Here is a 17,863-nt window from a genome sequence, read left to right on the forward strand (position 1 = left end):
GTCCGCCCCTCTAGCAGGATGGAACGCGCCTGTCGCCCTCAGCCCTGAGCCCAGGTAACGGGGGTGCGCAGCGCGCGCGCGCCCAGGAGCCTCTGAGCGGGCACGAAGCTCGGCTCCTCTGTCCCGGGGGGCGGGGCCTGCCCCCCCCCGGAACCTGGGCTGCCCATTGGGGGGGGCTCTGTGCCCCCGGGAGAGGGGGCGTGGAAGGTGGGGGGACGCTCTGCCCCCCTGAGGGGGGGGAGTATGGGGGAGGGGCTTAATCTCTTTGGGGGAAGTGCTCTGCCCCCCTAGAGGGGATGGTGGGGTTGGGGGGGCTGTGACCTCTGGAGAGGGTTCCTGGGGGGCTCTGCCCCTCCCAGAGATGAGGGGGGGGTTGTGCCTCCTGGTGGAGCTATATGAGGGGCTGTGCCTCTGCCACTATAAGTGAGGGTGGGGTCGGGGTGGTTGTGCCCCCAGGAGAGGGTGCCTGGGGGGCTCTGCCCCTCCCAGTGGTGGGGGGTTGTGCCTCCTGGAGGGGCTACATGGAGGGCTGTGCCCCTGCCCCCATAAGTGAGCGTGGGGTCAGGGGGTGGCTGTGCCCCTAGGAGAGGGTGCATGGGGGGCTCTGCCCCTCCCAGAGGTGAGGGTGAAGTTGGGGGGAGGTTGTACCCCTGAAGGGATGGTGCCCTCTGAAGGGGGTGCATGGGGGGACTGTACTCCAGCTCCCAGAGGTGATGGTGGGGTGAGAGAGGACTGTACCCCCTGGAGTGGGAGGTGGGGCTTTGCTCTGTCCCCAACTGTTCTGGCAGCATTTTGTTTTTCTCTCTTGCTAAACACTTGTGAAGAGTTGTCTGCTGGGGCATATCACAAAGCTCTGTGCTAGGGTGACCAGATGTCTGGATTTTATAGGGACACTCCTGATTTTTGGGTCTTTTTCTTATATAGGCTCCTATTACCCCCATCCCTGTCCCGATTTTTCACACTTGCTGTCTGTTTGTCCACCCTACTTCTGTGCAGGACAGACTTGCGACTAGTGACCTATCGATAATTAATGCTATAATTGCACTGTTACACTAGTGTTCTCAGAGACACTCCTGCAGCATGGGGCTCTCTCTAGGGGCCTCTCTAACTCAATGTGGGTCCGGTTTGGCGTATGTGTAAAGTTAATTATTTATGCTTTTGTTTGCATTTTTAAGACACTTTTGTAGATTCTGCTGAATGCATGTAACATTGAATAATGTAATAATGAAAGGCTAAGACTCGCTCTGAAGCCCGAGAGGATGCTTTGGCTGACAGGATCCAAGAATGTGTGGGGAACACCAAGCTTAGATATTGTGACTATAGTCTTTGGCAGCTTTAAGTTTACAACCCTAACTTCTGCCACAAGAGAAAGCAGCCTGCAGAAATTCGTCAGTGCTATTCACTTCAAAATAATTCATTGGATTTTTAAATGGATGTAAGCAATTTATTGTTCAGTTTTGTGATATAACCTTACACAGGGCTGATTTTATTTCCGCTCAGAAGACCAACTGCGTAACAATTCTAGCGTTTTGTTGATGGCTTAAATAAAAAGATCACAACTACATTTCCCTTTGTGTCCCATTTTTGATGTGCTGCACTTTGGGCAGCCGTAAGTGAAAGAGAACAGCATGTTTTGCTTTACACTAAGTGCACATGAATGGTACAAAGGAAGCTTCAACAAAACCTCCATTATAGTCCTGAAAAGCCTTCAGGGAAAGGTTGGTTAAAACTGATTCTCTGTTGCAAGCCCTCTGCTTGCAGTTTGCTTGCTTTATTTCACTATGGCAATGGTGTGCAGTAATACAAATGAAACAGCATGCAGGGCTGGCCTTAGGCCGGTGCAGCATGGGCCCTTACCCAGGGCACCATAGCCAATGGGGGCAGTAGCCCCTGGTGCAGAGGCAAGGGGGTCGGGCTTCCCCCTTCTGCCTGCATGGTGTGGCAGGAATGCCCTGCTCCTGAGCAGAGGCCCCCTGCTCACTGCCCCACATGGTGTCCCTCCCAGCCTGGCTCGCTGATGGCTTGACAATCCTGGAGTTTGAAGTCCTCTCTCTAACCCCAGAATAAATACAGTTGTGGTGCAAGTTTGCCCAGAGCCGTTCCACATGTGTGCCTCAAACTCCTGATTTGGAGGCACCAGGGGTTAGGGGGCCATTTAATCTCCATAGCCCATTGAGTCCTTGGTCTCTAGGCTAAGATTGGCACTTATCTGGTTGGCGGATGTTGTAAGGTGATGATGTTATGTAGACACTTGACCATTAAGAACTTGACTGACACACCAAACTGGTTTCACACAGGCTACATGTGATATAAGGCACAGAGATGAAAATGATGTAAATACCTAGAAGAATATCAAACAGGCAAACCTTTGATTGTTGTCAGCCTGGGCTGAAAATCCTATGACGTACAGAACTGCGCTACTGATCAGGAAAGGACTGTATAACCCTGGGAGCAGTCAGCCTGGCCTTATGGTTGCTACAAAACTGCTTATTTTTGGTCTGAGTTGTGAATCCCTTACTAGTAGTTTTGTGGAAGGATTTCAGTGTTAGCGGTAGCAGAGAGAAAGGTTTCAAGACTAATGTGTCTTGGTATCTTGAGAAGGTGAAAAGCAGACACTGGTGGAAAGATGTGGTTTGAGGGTGAATTTCCTGGTGAATGTTGGGTAATCAGAGCTTTCAAACTAAACCGGTGGTGTGTTCACAATGAGGCAGACACAGGAGGCTTAATGCAACTGTGCAGTCTTTCAGATGGGCAGATTGTGCCGTGTTTGCTCATTCTGTGTTTGTTTTCTCTGGCAGGATGAAAGAGTGGTGGATTCAGGTGGGGCTGCTGAGCGTACCCCTCCTTGCTGTCTACCTGCACATCCCTCCGCCTAAGCTGTCCCCAGCCCTTCACTCATGGAGGGTGTCAGGAAGATATTTCACATACAAGACCCAAAACATCTTTTATAGAGGTGAGGAGTGACAGGGGGGTGGTGCATCCACATGGAGCTTTCTGCAGCACTGAGGAGATCCTGCGTTCCTCAGCCTGGGTGTGCCAAACTAGCAGACAGACCTTTGCACTGTGACTGAGAACTGCCTAGCTGCAGCTGCTGGGCCTTCACTATCCTCCCCCAGGTGGTGCTACAAACTGCTTCTCTCTCCAGTGCTGCTGGTCTGTGCCACCAGGCAATACTAGAGAGAAGCTTTGAAAGCACTGGGAGAGAAGGTTGGGGAGGAACATATGGAAGCTGGTGGCCTGGCACAGAGTGGAGAGCCCCTGCAAGACATGCATGGGGAATAAGGGTGAGGGAGGGAGACACTGAAGAATTTAGGGGAAAGTAAAGACATAGGCATGCTGGAAAAGCACTGGAGAATCGTGGAAAACGTAAACACTTGGGGGAGATGGAGCAGAAAAAAAAAAAGAGAAAAGAGAGAACAACAAAACATTTTAAAATAAATACATAGTAAATTAAAACTGGGATGTGGAGGGAGAGAGACTGGACAGAAACAGGAGAGATGAGAGCATTTGTACTGGGAGGTGGCCTGAAGGGGCATGCAGATGCCAGTCCATTGTGAGAGGGGAGTTAAAACTAGGTTGAAAGTGTGGCAATGATTGAAGAAAAGATGAGGGGAGTCCTTGCTCTCTCGCTTTTGAGGTGTTTTCTTGCCACACTACACAGAAATGGAGCCGTCTGGTCTCCTTGAATTAAGTGGCAAATATAGATTGGTTAATTCACTTTGGGGGGGATTGGACCATGGGTCTAGAACCAGGGTCAGTATTGTTACTATTAAACATTTATATCATGGTAGTACCTAAAGGCCACAAGCAGGGGTTGGGCCTCATTGTGAAGTGTGACAGGCCCTAAATTATGGCCAAATTGCAGTTTTAAGTACAGATGCTCACAAATATACTTTCCCCAAGTCTTCCCCATGCCACAGTTTCAGTTGGGAGCAGTATTTTTCTCCACTTCCTGTCTTTAACCTGCTGCTATGTGTTGTGAAACAGCTGTCATGTTTTACCCAAGAGATGGCGGCATTTGAGTGTCTGGTTCCTAGGTTTCCTATCAGTTTAAAATTTGTGTAGTGCTTTGGGATCATTCAGAATGAAAGGTGTTATGTAAATGTAAGATGGCTCTCATTGCTCCCAAGTTGCCTGTGTACATAGACTGGATCGATAGCCTAATGTTGTGAGCCCCCACGTGGTGCCATTGCACCAACAGTGTAAACGCACCCCTCTGTGAGGTGCCTCTGTCCTGCTCCTAAGAAACAATAGCCCTAGCAGCAGCAGGTTTTTGTGCAAGCTGAGAAGTCTCTGAATGGCAAAGTCTTGTGGGATTTGTCTGTGTGTTAGGCTCCCTCACGGTAACCATTCTTAGAACCTTTGTGGCTGGAGAGAGCTAATTTTTTAGTGTTCAGAAACCAGCAAAACTCTTATCAGGAGCCTGGAACGCACAGCTTGGTTGATATTATTGTTGAGTCCCTGATACGTTATCCTGTGCAGCTGTTATAAAGTTTAAAGAGAGAGTCTCCTTGGAGTGTAGTGTGCCTTGCTGATGTCCTGTTCTCTCCTCAGATTCATCAGGTGCACTCGGCAGTTCAGATATTGTGGTTCTATTACACGGCTTCCCAACCTCCAGCTACGATTGGTACAAGGTGAGGGGACCAAGTAAGCACAAAGTGTGGACTATGTGAGTAAAATCGGTGATTCTCACTTCCCCTGGAAACTAGAGGGGAATCCCTCTGAGAGGAATAAATGGGCCTGTCTGACCAGTGAATCATGGAGGAGAGAGCGATTCCCTAGTTTGTGACAGAGTTCTTGTCTTGGCTCCCTCAGCCCACTTCACTCTTTTTTTTCTCATAGCCAAGACTTTGCCCTTGGGTTAAACTTGCAAAGCAATGACAAATTGTGCCAAGTGTGGCTAAGCCATTGCCTACAAGACCCTATAGAACCTTGTTTCCACCTACCTATGTCTCTGATATCCCTTCCTCACCCTAAATTCTTCCCACGTCTCTGTTGCCACTTCCTCCTTCATCTCACATCCTTTTTCAGACCATTTCTGATTCTGCCTTCTGTGCCTGGAGTGCTCTGTTCTCATCTGCCAAGTGTCCTGCCCCGCTTCAGTTCTTTCCTTAAGACCCACTTCAAGCATCCCTTCTACTCATTATTAATCTCTTGGCCCTTCCACTCATGAGATTTTTACCCTATGATTTATTTTGCATGTGTGTTCTTGGGAGCAGGAAACTTGTCTTTATACAGCAGAACCCTGTTATCTGATCTAATTGGGACTGGGACCAGATCACATAATCAAAAATTCAGATAAGCCAGAGAATGGGAAAGTGCAAGGACGCAGCGCCATCTAGTGGCTACAGGAGAGATCACCTGCTTCTGGACTCGAGTATGGTGGTTGTTTGGTTAATACGGAGAGCCGGATAATGGAGGGTCGGATTAACAGGGTTCTTTTGTACTTGTAAAGAATGATGTCAGTTTCCTGTGCTGTGTAAGTGTTTGGTGGTAATAAGTGTGGCATTCCTGGGACCAGATGCTGGATTTTGTAAGTTCCAAAGGGAGCAAAAATCACCTCTGGCTACAAACGGATTCCAAGATGATGGTGGCAGCTTCTCCCAGCTGGCCTATATGAATATTGGTATTTTCTTTTTAAAATAGTTCCATAAAGGCCTCTTGCTGAGAGGCGCAGCTGTCATCTCAAAATCTGAGTCCTTTTGAATACTCGCATTTTTGGGGGAACAGGGGTACTACCCTTGTGATGGATAAGAAGGTGGACTTCCCTGTTGAGTGATTGTGGTGTCAGTTTGACAGGTTCTGAAGGCAATTCCCATATGGTACATCTGGTCAGAGGATATAGCTATCAAACTGGGTCTTACGTTGGATGGAGAGGCAAACCAGAGGAGAACCTTGGGATCTAGCCAATATGGCCTTTGCAGGGAGAAACCCCATCACGGGGAATGGGTGAAATAACTCTTTAGCAGATCTGCTGACTTTTGTTGTCATGAATGTACTGGTTATTATAATAACTCAAATCCACTACAGTTCAATATGTGTTTGCAGCGTGTGTGTCTGGGAGGAGCTTTAAGAAACTACAGTGTAGAACCGTCCATCTTGTGCGTAGGCTTTGGAGGTATGAGTGTAGCTGCTCTTATGATTTCCTCTCTTCTCTTACAGATTTGGGAAGGGCTGACCCAGCGATTTCACAGAGTGATCGCTCTGGATTTTGTAGGATTCGGTTTTAGTGACAAGCCTGTAAGTGGTCCTGACAGATGATTGTGTAGTTCCTTTTGTAAGATGAATTTAATAACGAAAGTGCATCCAGACCAATGGCATCACACATGCTCGTGCCTGGGAAGATGGATTTTATTTACTGTGGATTTTGATGACATCAATTCATTTCCCAGGTTGCTTTCTGTCTTTATTCACTTACATTTTTTTCAGGATGCAGTGTTGTTGTAGCTGTGTCGCTCCCAGGATATTAGGCACACAAGATGGTTGAGGTAATGTCTCTCTCATCAACAAAGTCAGTCCAATAAAAGACAAGTTTTCAAGCTTACACAGAGCTCTTAAGCTTGAAAGCTTGTGTCTCTCACCAGCAGAAGTTGGTTCAGTAAAAGCTATTACCTCACCCACCTTGTGTCTCTAATATTTTTCAGTAACAGAAATAAAGATACAATTGTTAGAATATGATTGGGGTCAAAATCAAACGTCAGAACTGGGACATGATGCAATGTTCTCTAAAGTGATCACACTCCTACAGAGGTGAGCCAACACTCCAGTGAACAGTTTTGTTTCACTTTTCACGTTAGGCAGCTCTGACACAGGTAAAATGCTGGCAAAGGGTTACTAGCTTGTGGTTACGCTAGTGTAATTGTAACCTTGCAAACAAATCACTGAGTGAGTATGTTAGTACTTAGCTCTTCATCTTCAAGAGCTTGACACACACTAGGTAATCATCACAGACCTTCTGTGAGTTGTTTCATTATCTCCATTTTATAGATGGGGAAATTGAGGCACGTGGCGGTAAAATGATTTGCTCAAGGTGTCTCAGTAAATCAGCAGGAGCCTGGGCTAGAATCTGAGTTGTTGGCTGTCAGTTCTGGGCTTGTATCATGCGTCTGTATTTGTCCATGAGCACTGGTGCTCAGTTGTGTCCAGGCACTGAACTTGATCACACTGGAACTGCCAGGGGGGCTGTTCAGAAGAACCAGTATGGTGATATTCCAGCTATCTGTAACTAATAAGATAGAAGTGTATGACATTTCTCTCACTGGAGCTGTTCTCTTGCTTTTGCTTTTTAAACAGAGGCCCCATCGCTATTCCATTTTTGAGCAGGCCAACATCGTTGAGGGGCTGCTGGGGCACCTGGGTCTCCGAAATCAGAGGATCAACCTCCTGTCTCATGACTATGGAGACACAGTTGCACAGGAACTGCTCCACAGGTCACTGGAAGCACTAAAGCTCTGAATGCTCTTCGTCGTCCTCCTAGGGTTTAATTCCCTGAAGCTAAGTAAAAGTAAATGGTGCAGAGCCCTCTCTTTCCCCATCCCACCTCTGAGATTTAGGGTGACAGCAGGAGGTGACAGTGCGATACCGTGCTGATGGATGCAGTAGAATAAGATAGGTAGATAGATGGAGGGAAGCTGATAGTCTGCCACCATTGACTTCAATGGGAGCTGTGTAGACAGATACAGTGGAAGAGTCTTGTCTAGCCGTCTCCAAAACTAGGTGCACAACATACTCTTTGTCTTTGAGACCTGGAGGCTTGTCAAGGATGTGAGGATTGAACAGGGCAAGTCTTTACAAGCCAAGAGCATCTTCTGTCACAATTGACCAGGGTCTGTGTGGAACCACGGGGGATGGTTATTCACAGGTGGAAGGACTCTATCTAGGTTAACACTTTTCTTCCTGTCAGAAATGTTGGCAGCAGCTGATAATGCTTTGCCTTTCACCTTCTCACCTCAAAGTAGGTGGCAAATGTTAAGGATTTGGCCTTGCAACCCCCCTACGAGGGAGGGAGCAGATAGAATGCCCCTTTATAGCTGGGGGAAATTGAACCAAAAAGTGGCTGAGGGATTTGTCCGAGGGCAAGTCACTGGCAGAGGAGGAGTCAGAACCTGGGTTTTTTAATGTGCATCCCTTGTTCTAATCAGTGGACCAGGCTCCCTGTGGATGGGAAGTGCTGCAAGGTGTAACTTCCACACAGAAATCCTTAACGTGGGGTGGTGTGGAATCTCTAGGTATATGTCAGATGTATAAATGTGTGTGCATTGTATTAGCATTTAAGAAGGTGTTTTACAAATTTTTATTATTTAGTACAAACAATTTAGCAGTGTGCTATGAGTTCCCAGTCTAACCAGTTAATGATGTGAGTAGGGGAGGGTGGGTGGTAACCACTGCTGACTTTTTAACTAGTCTAACATGAAAATTATTCAGTAAATAGAACATCCAGGAGTGCAAATCCAGTATGCCTATTTTCTGTATCCCTCTTGAGATCCAGGCAGAGAGGACTTTCCCCAAGGCTGCTGAGACTATTTCATAAAGCATGCATTAGAGAAGGCCTTTTTTACTCTCTTAACAGTGATTGTTGCAATGTGAATGAGCTGTACAGTGAAGAGAGCTGTAGGGAGTCCTTTGACACTGCTGTTCCTATGCTGCTTTTGAAATCAGGCCTCATAGGTTACTTCGCATCCTGGATTACGTTTTAATAAATGGCGATATTACTGCAGTCTGTTGGTCAGTCACTTCTTGGACTTGGCTGAGAATTGCTCCAGTTTAATTCAGCCTTGTCTTTTGTTCTCCAGGTATGAACACAATAAAACTGGATGTGTCCTGATCAACAGCCTCTGTTTATCCAATGGAGGTAACTGTTATGCTTAGAGTAATGTGATCTGTGAAGAAGGAATTGGTGGGTCTCGATCCACTTCCCTGATGTTGGTGCCTGCATCACCATTGAGATTAACTGCTCCCTTTATTTGCAGTCTCATCACAGCGCCAAGGGCTGAATGGGCACTAGAGACTGAACCCCCCTCTGACTCAGAGACAGGGGCCCTCCAGGCCAGGGATTAGGCACACTGGGGCAGCAGTAGAGGGAAGCTTTCACTGCTCTCCGTTTTCTGTGGGTTAGTGGAAGGTTTTAGGGCTGTCAGTGCAGCACCTTCCACAACACTAAAATTCACTCTTAAGTGGGGAAGGGGGTGGGAGAATGGCTGGCTGTAGAACATAGGAAGGCTGATTAAACTGGACAACAGATACGTCTCCCTCTGTTTTATTAGTAGCAGATTGATCCTGTTAATGCAGCTTGTAAGGGCAGACAGTCTCTATTGTGGCACATTTCTGAATGGTGCTGCCACTGAGGAGTAAGAATTTCTTCCCTTCTTTATGACATGTTTTTGACCTCTCTTTGTGAGAGTAGGTGCCTGTCCTGACTTGGCTGGTTCAGTGCCGTGATGGCATTTGTAGCCTATAACAGTGGCATCGCCGCCTCTCTGCCATGCACAAAAATTAATTCTATTAAGAAGTGGTTTATTTGTTTTTTTTTAAAAAGAAGACTCAGCCATCCCCATTTAAGGTATTCGTATCTGGCTGTCAGCAAATGCATTCCCTGAAGCCCCAAAGGCTGGGGGAGGGCAGAGGAGGAAGACTAGGAAATCTCAGAGCACAATTAAGTAACTGCCGTGTCTATTTTCTGAAACACTTCCAGGTATTTTCCCAGAAACTCATTACCCCCGGTTCATTCAGAAGGTGAGCTGCTTTGGTCTCTAGTTTTATGAAATCTGGAAATATCAAGAATAAAACTTCTAGGCCTGAGTTTGAGTGTGTGCCCTTTTTTTGTCCTAGAATGCATCCTTTTCCAGCTACTGTAATTTGTTGGCTTGCTTTAAATTACTGCATGTAAATTTTTAGGTGCCGTTAAGGGGGGATCAATTATTTCAGGCCACGTCTACCCTAGCGAACTCACCGGTGCAGCTGCACCGCTGTAAGATCACTCACGTAACTGCTCTATGCCGATGGGACACAGCTCTCCCGTCAACCTCATACAACCACCTCCACAAGCGGCAGTAGCTAGGATGGTGGGAGAAGTTCTCCCCCCAATACAACGCTGGGCACACTACCACGTGTGCCAGCCACACTTACGTCACTCAGGAGGGTGTGTTTTTTCATATTCCTGAGCGACATAAGTTTTCCTGATACAAGAGGTAGGATAGGCATGGCCTCGGAGAACAAGAGTTGTTAAACGTTATGTTTCATTGTACCACCATGTGCTTTGATCTTACCAGAACTTGCAGGATCAGGTTGGTAGTGGGGTGGAATCCCTATTGGAAACACCAAGGTTGTGTGAGTGCTGGGGGTGCTATTCCCTCTGACTGCTCAGAGCCAGTGCTCTCATCTGGTGGTAGTGGCTGATATGCTCCCGGACGAGCAGTCTTTCAGATGAGTCATAAAACTGATGGCCACAATTGGTGCAGTTTAAAAAAACTTCCATTTAAAAAAGAAGTCTTATACGCCCAAAATGTGTTCGGCATCTCCAAGACACACTAGCCTGGTTATAGTCTGTTCTTGAATTTCTGCTGCTGCTCAGAGTGAAGACTTAGCAGAGACATGCCAACTTCCACTGCTGTTATTGGGGAATCCATTGTGTCCTGCTCTGGGTACCACACATTAGGAAATGGACCAAAAGCAGGTCAATTTCATGCTGCTGGTGCTTTTGGAAAGCTCTAAGCAGCAGCAGAGGCAGGTACTGGAACTCCCTGGGGGAGGGGTCAGAGAAACAGATGTCTCCCCATTGCAGCAGCCAGACAGCAGGCAGTAGGTGAGGTAGCCTAGTGAACACCTTCACTCTTTGCAGTAACTAGCAGGTTCTGGGTGGGAGACTGGAAAGAGAGACTGGAAATGCTCCTTCCCCATACAGTAACAAGCAAGTGGGACTTGGAAGGGGGAAGGGGTTCAGATTTATCAAACACCGACTGTCCAGATGCTGATGTGAAAGATGGAGCTTCTGGTAGGAAACCCATCACCTTTCCCATTCTCATTAGTGATAGGTGAGCTGCTCATCCCAACAAGGCTGCTTATTCTTCCCTGACACCTCCTCAAAAAAAAAATCAAAAAAACTTATTGCCTTCTGGTTACTAGGTGCCTAATCGTTTTCTCAAGTCTTAGCTTTAGTGTCTTTGATCTGAGGTTCAAATGGCCTAAAAAGATCAGTGGCTGAAGATGCTTCGGTTCAGTATGTTGTTAACTTTGTAAAATCCAGCAGTAACAATGGATTTACTTCAGTGATTGTGGGGAAATGGTGGTTCTGTAAGACTGCTGGCTCATGGGGGCCTGGTAGCTCTGTAGGAAAGGCCCCCTCAACAGGCAAAGGCTCATTGCTGTCTATATGGCATTTAATGGTGTTTTTCTCCTTTCTTCTGGCAAAGATTCTCAAGGATGGTGGCCTACTGTCCCCCATCATCACTCGGCTAATGAACTACTACTTCTTCTCCAGAGGGTGAGTTGGTGTTCTGAGCACTACACACACTGTAGGAGACAATCCTGTTGTGACAAATGTATAGATTAGGTAGGAGTATAACCCAGGAAACACTCACTTGTATAAAAGTATTATGTCATGCGTCCTCTGTAGGCTGTAGTTACTAGATGGCTACTTGTTCATACATGTAGAGGACAGTTGCTCGCTGTTGTTCCATCCAGTTCATCGGTGGTAGGCAGAGGTACCGTATTATGCTGAAGATATTCTGAAGTTCAGACAGACTTTACTTGGAAGCACTGTTCATGTCTAAACAGCTTATTTCCCTTTCTGATTTGGTGCCTTACACTAGGTCTCACAACATTGTCCTAAGAAAACTAGAAAAATGTGGTTTTAGATGAAATTACTATAAAGTGGGTGCAAAAGTGGTTGAAAGACCATTCAGAGTCATTATCAATAGTTCAGACTGGGGGGATATATCTATTGGGGTCCCCTAGGGGTCCAGTACTGTTCAAACTTTTCATTGGTGAATTGGATAATGGAGTGGAAATTATGGTTATAAAATATGTGGCTGACTCCAAACTGGGAAGTGTTGCATGGACTTTGGAGGGCGGTGTTAGAATTCAAAACAACGTTGACATATTGGAGAATTGGTCTGAAATCAACAAGATGAAAATGAGTAAAGATAAGTGCAAAGCAGGAAGGAACAATCAAATTCACAACTACAAAATAGAGAATAACTGGTTAGGTGGAAGCACTGTTGAAAAATAGCTGTGGATTATATTGAATCACAGACTGAATGAGCCAATAATATGATGCAGTTGGAAAAAAGACTAATATTATTCTGGGGTCCACTGACAGAAGTGTCGTATATAAGACATGGGAGGTGATTGTCTTGTACTGCTCAGCACTGGTGAGGCCTCATCTGAAAAACTGTGTCCAGTTCTGGGCACCACACGTTAGGAAAGGTGTGAACAAATGGGAGAGTCCAGAGGAGAGCAACAAAAATGATTAAAAGTTCAGTAAACCTGACCTGTGAGGAAAGTATAAAAAACCTGAGCATGTTTAGTCTTGAGAAGAGACGTCTGAGTGGGAATCTGATAACAGTGGTCAAATATGTTAAGGTTTGTTATAAAGAGAACAGGGATCAATTATTCTCCGTGTCCACTAAGGTAGCACAAAAAGTCCTGCAGCCAGGGAGATTTAGGTTAAAGATTAGAAAATACTTTCTAATGACAAGGGAGGTTGTGGAATCCTGTCATTGGAGGTTTTTAAGAACAGGTTGGACAAGCGTCTGTTAGGAATGCTCTAGATTTACTTGGTCCCGCCTCAGTGTATGGGGCTGAAGTAGATGACTTTTCAGTGTCCCTTGCAGCCCTATATTTCTCTGATTCTTAAAGGTGCTGCCTGTAGACAACAAATATAACTCCTTTAAAGACACATCAGTCAGGACTTGGAACAGGAAAAGCAGACAGGGAGTCTCAGGATTCCCTCATCTGTAGCCATGCAGAGTTATGGTTTAAGCATTAGGGGTGAAACCTTAACCTTCCTGAAATCAGTGGCATTTTTGCTATTGACTTCATTAGGGCAGGATTTCACCCTAGGTTCAGAATGCCTAGATCAGGGCTCTCCAACCTTTTTACACCCAAGATCACTTTTTGAATTTAAGATCAACTCTGCCCTACCCCGAGGCCCCGCCCCGCCCCCTCCATTTCCCCCCTCCCTCTATTGCTCACTCTCCCCCACCCTCCCTCACTTTCACTGGGCTGGGGCAGGGGGTTGAGGTGTAGGAGGGGTGCGGACTCTGGGCTGGGGCCAAGGAGTTTGGAATGTGGGAGGGGGCTCCGGGCTGAGTCTAGGGTAGGGGGTTGTGGTGCAGGAGTGAGGGATGCAAGGTCTGGGACGGAGTTTGGTGCAGGAAGGGGCTCTGGGCTGGTGCAGGGGTTTAGGGTGCACAAGGAGGTGAGGGGTGTGGGCTCTGGGGGAGAGTTTGGGTGCAGGAGGGGGCTCTTGGCTGGTGCAGTGTTGGGGTGCAGGAGAGGGTGAGGGGTGTGAGCTCTGGGAGGGAGTTTGGTGCAGGAGGGGGCTCCAGGCTGGGATGGGGTGCAGCAGGGAGTATGAGGTGCAGACTCTGGCTGGGAAGCACTTAGCTGCCTGCCTGCTGTGGTCCCACGCCTGTCCCGGAAGCAGCTGGCTTCTGGCACGTCTCTGTGGCCAATGGGAGTTGCAGGGATGGTGCTGGGGCCGGGGACAGCCGTGGAGCTATCTCACCTGTCCCCCTACCCCCCGTGGGGCTGCAGAGACATGCCATCAACCAGCCACTTCTGGGAGCGGCGTGGGGCCACAGCAGGCAGGCAGCCTACTTGAGCCCCACTGCGCCGCCAGACTTTTAGTGGCCCAGAGATCATGATCAACTGGCAGAGGCTCCAGGATTGACCCGTCGATCGTGGGTGACCACTGGCCTAGATTCATTTGATCCCACTGGGATTTGACTTCAGATGCTCCCGTTCTGGACTGGGTCCCATGCAGTTTACTAGGTTGAGGTTTTTCAGATGTGACTTAAATGAGATTTCTCTCTTTCCCCTCCCCCTGACACTCAGCGTGGACCTCAGAGATCCACAGTTGGTTTTGACACCAGTACAATGCTGTTGTACTTGGTTTTCCAGTGCTGCATAGGGAACAGCAACAACAACAATCACAGTCCTCTCCCATAAACAATTCATTGACATTTCTGTTCATTTTAGATGCTCTGAACTACCTTTCCTTCCCCACTTCAGGATCACTGCTAAATTTGACACTGTCCTTTTAATTTGGATAATTTGGGGTGCTCCAAGGTTGTGTATTTTACAAACGAATCTTGTAATCATTTGACACTTTTGCCCTGAAACTAGTTTTTGTGTCTGGTATTAAGTGGCGTTATATCCTGTTTGTTCTGGGAGGGGATATGTACTGTAAAGATCTTCATGCCTCTCTGAATTTTTTTTTCCAGACTTGGTGCAGTCTTTGGTCCGTATACGCAGCCTTCAGCTGCGGAATACTGGGACATGTGGACAGCAATCCGGACAAATGATGGAAACCTTGTTGTTGACAGGTATGTTGCTCTCTAATTTCCTTGTATGTTGATGTCTCGCACCAGCTCATCCCTATATTTCCAAACTGAGAGCCATGGAGCACCTACTGATGGTCTGCAGAGAGCGGCCTGGTCATATAAGAACACAAGAGTGGCTAGTGCCTGGTGCTTCATGGGAATAAACAAAACTGCTTTTATCGAGTGATCCATCTCCTGTCGTCCAGTCACAGCTCTGGCCGTCAAAGGCTTAGGGACACCTGAAGCATGGGCTTTGTCACCGATCATCTTGGCTGATAACTATTCTCCATGAACTTATCTAATTCTTTTACCCCAATTATACTTGTGGCCTTCACAACATCCCCTGGCAATGAATTCCACTGGTTGACTCTGCATTATGTAAAGTAGTACTTCCTTATGTTAGTTTTGAACCTGCTGCCTATTAATTTTATTGGGTGGTTCCTGTGTTATGTGAAGGGGTAAAGAACACTTTGTTCATGATTCTATAGACCTCTATCGTATCCCCCCCTTAGTCATCTCTTTTCTAGGATGAACAGTCCGTCTTTTTAATCTTTCCTTCTATGGAAGCTGTCCCATTCCCCTGACCATTTTTGCTGCCCTTCTCTGTACCTTTTCCAATTCTAATCTCTTTTTTGGAGATGAAGCGATCAGAACTGCACACAGTATTCAAGATGTGGGAATACCATATTTACACAATGGCATTCTATTTTGTCATCTTATCTTTCCCTTCCCTAATGGTTCTTAACATTGTGTTAGCTTTGTTGACTGCCGCTGCACTTTGAGTAATGTTTTCAGAGAACTATCCAAGATCTTTCTTGAGTACTAACAGCTAAATTAGACCCCATCATGTTGTATGTATAGTTTGGATTATTTTTTTTCCAATGTGCAGTACTTCACATTTATCAACATTGAATGTCAGCTGCCATTTTGTTGCTTAGTCACCCAGCTTTGTGAGATCCCTTTATAAAACTTCTCAGTCAGCTTTGGACTTAACTATCTTGAGTAATTTGGTATCATCTGGAAACTTTGCCACATCACTGGTTACCCTCTTTTCCAGATCATTTATGAATCTGTTGAACAGCACTGGTCCCAGTACAGATCCCTGGGGGGCCTTGCCATTTTGTGTACTAGCCATTTATTCCTGCCCTTTGTTTCCTATCTTTTAACCACTTACTGATCCATGAGAAGACCTTCCCTCTTGTCCCATGACAGCTTTGCTTAAGAGCCTTTGATGTGAGACCTTGTCAAAGATTTTCTGAAAGTCCAGGAACACTGTGTCAACTGGATCACCCTTGTCCACCTGCTTGTTGACACCCTCAAAGTATTCCCATAGATTGGTGGGGCATGATTTCCCTTTACAGAAGCTGTGTTGACTTCTCCCCAACATAGCCTGTCCATCTATGCATCTGATCATTCTGTTCTTCAGTATAGTTTCAACTGATTTGCCCTGGTACTGATGTTAGGTTTACTAGCCTGTAATTGCTAGGATGGCCTCTAGAGCCTTTTATAAAAATTGGCCTTACATTAGCAACCCTCTAGTTATCCAGTACTGAGGCTGATTTAAGTGAAAATTCACATACCACAGTTAGTAGTTCTGCTGTTTCACATTTGAGTGCCTTCAGAACTCTTGGGTGAGTCCCCTCTTGTCCTATAGACTTATTACTGTTATCAATTTGTTCCAAAACCACCTCTGTTGACACCTCAGTCAGGAACAGTTCCTCAGATTTGTCACCTAAAAAGAAAGGCTCACGTGTGGGAATCTCCCTCACGTTCTCTGGAATGAAGACTGATGCAAAGAATTCATTTAGTGTCTCCACAAAGGCTTTGTCTTCCTTGACCCCTCCTCCAAGCAATGAAAGAAGAGCCCGAATGCCTATAGAAATAGCTGGAATCAAGGAGGAGAGAGGCCAGCCTGTCTGTACTAGCCAGCGTAGCTGTTGGCATGTGGATGTTGCCTAGCTGTAAATAGCATTGAGGTTTGGAGAGGAGATGGGCCATGCAGTTGTGAATGGGGAGGGGAGGAGGTGGTCCACAGGATGATCTGAGGCATGGTTCACACTGTGAAAGAGTTTGACAAGCTTTGCGCTACAGGAGTGGTAAAGCTGCATGAACATTCCTGTGGATGATGGAAAATACCAAAGTGTGGTCTGGGGGCCAGGAATGCCTGAGATTTAGCTCTGCCACTGACTTTTTCTGTGGCTTTGGACAAGTCAGTTTAAACTAGCCTAAGGGGGAAATGGGCTTGTGCTTTTTTTCTTTTTCTTGATCATGTATGATGCAGCTTGACTTTATTTTTCTTCAGAATAAGTTAGGGGGTTCCTGCTTGTGGCTTACCTTTGAATAATGGCTGCCAAGTTTGGTCCTCTCTGATCTGGTGGGAGGCTTTTCTTGGACTACCCAGAGATGTGGAGTGGGAGCTCTCTTGGCCCTCAGTTTAATCAGTAATGGGGAAGGGAGTATTAAATCATCAACGCAAGAGCTTTTCTTCCATCTGTTTGTTCAGAAGGCATTTGAGTCAAATAAGCGTTAATGAAAGGAAACAAGCAAAAGTTTTAATCAATAAAAATAACTTCCCTCCTCAGTTAATTGGATTTCATTTCTGTGGTATCTTTGGCATAAATCTACTAGTTCTCTAGTCATGCCTAGTGTCTTCTAGAAAAAATGTAACCCCCTCACTCTTTTTATTAATAAAATTAGTAATAATCCCTTTCAGGCCTTCAGTATACATATAATGAAGAAACAAAACGGGGAAGAAACCCAATGACTTTTTCCTCTGCTGCTCATCATCAACTACTGTCTCATTTTCTGCTTCTAAAGAATGAGGCTAATACATACTTCACTCCCTCGTAGAGAGGCTGTAACGGCAAATAAGCCAGTGTCTGTAATGCACTTTGAAGATATATGAAGTAGAATGATAAGAGGGAAGAGGAAAAACAACCCAAAGGAGACCTTTGAAAGGACACCGTTAAAGGTGCCTTTCCTAGTAAGTTACGTTTGAGCAGAACTAGCAAATTTGCACCTGTACTAGCTTGTGTGTGTGAGTAGAGATGGAGTTCTGCACACTTGGCACATGCATTGCAATATATTCCTGTCGTGTCTCCTTAGCATGCAACTTGATTCAACATTTTAACAAAAAATTGAGTACAGAAATCTCTCCTGTTGCATTACGATTGAATGTTCATTGTGCATTTACCTTCCCAGCTGAACATTGCTTTGTCACGGTGCCTGCGTTGCCCGTCCCTGCTGTGGTGTACTGCATGCCTCCATTGCTGGAGGACGGAAGAACGAGACTAACTCTCTAATTATGGCCCACATAGATT

General features: G+C 46.3%; 1 protein-coding gene across 1 annotated transcript in view; it reads left to right on the plus strand.

Moving 5' to 3' along the window:
• MEST (mesoderm specific transcript) overlaps positions 1-17,863 on the plus strand; it is a 27,780-nt gene continuing 9,917 nt past the window's right edge. Inside the window, exons 1-9 of the mRNA XM_032797484.2 lie at positions 1-54; positions 2,799-2,953; positions 4,555-4,634; positions 6,163-6,240; positions 7,294-7,430; positions 8,793-8,851; positions 9,692-9,732; positions 11,409-11,479; positions 14,445-14,546. Coding sequence (XP_032653375.1) covers positions 2,800-2,953; positions 4,555-4,634; positions 6,163-6,240; positions 7,294-7,430; positions 8,793-8,851; positions 9,692-9,732; positions 11,409-11,479; positions 14,445-14,546 — 722 coding nt within the window. The 5' untranslated portion in view covers positions 1-54; position 2,799. The remainder of the gene's footprint in view (positions 55-2,798; positions 2,954-4,554; positions 4,635-6,162; positions 6,241-7,293; positions 7,431-8,792; positions 8,852-9,691; positions 9,733-11,408; positions 11,480-14,444; positions 14,547-17,863) is intronic.

This window comes from Chelonoidis abingdonii, chromosome 1 (assembly GCF_003597395.2).
Source record: "Chelonoidis abingdonii isolate Lonesome George chromosome 1, CheloAbing_2.0, whole genome shotgun sequence".
In the NCBI taxonomy this organism is placed as follows: Eukaryota; Metazoa; Chordata; order Testudines; family Testudinidae; genus Chelonoidis; species Chelonoidis abingdonii.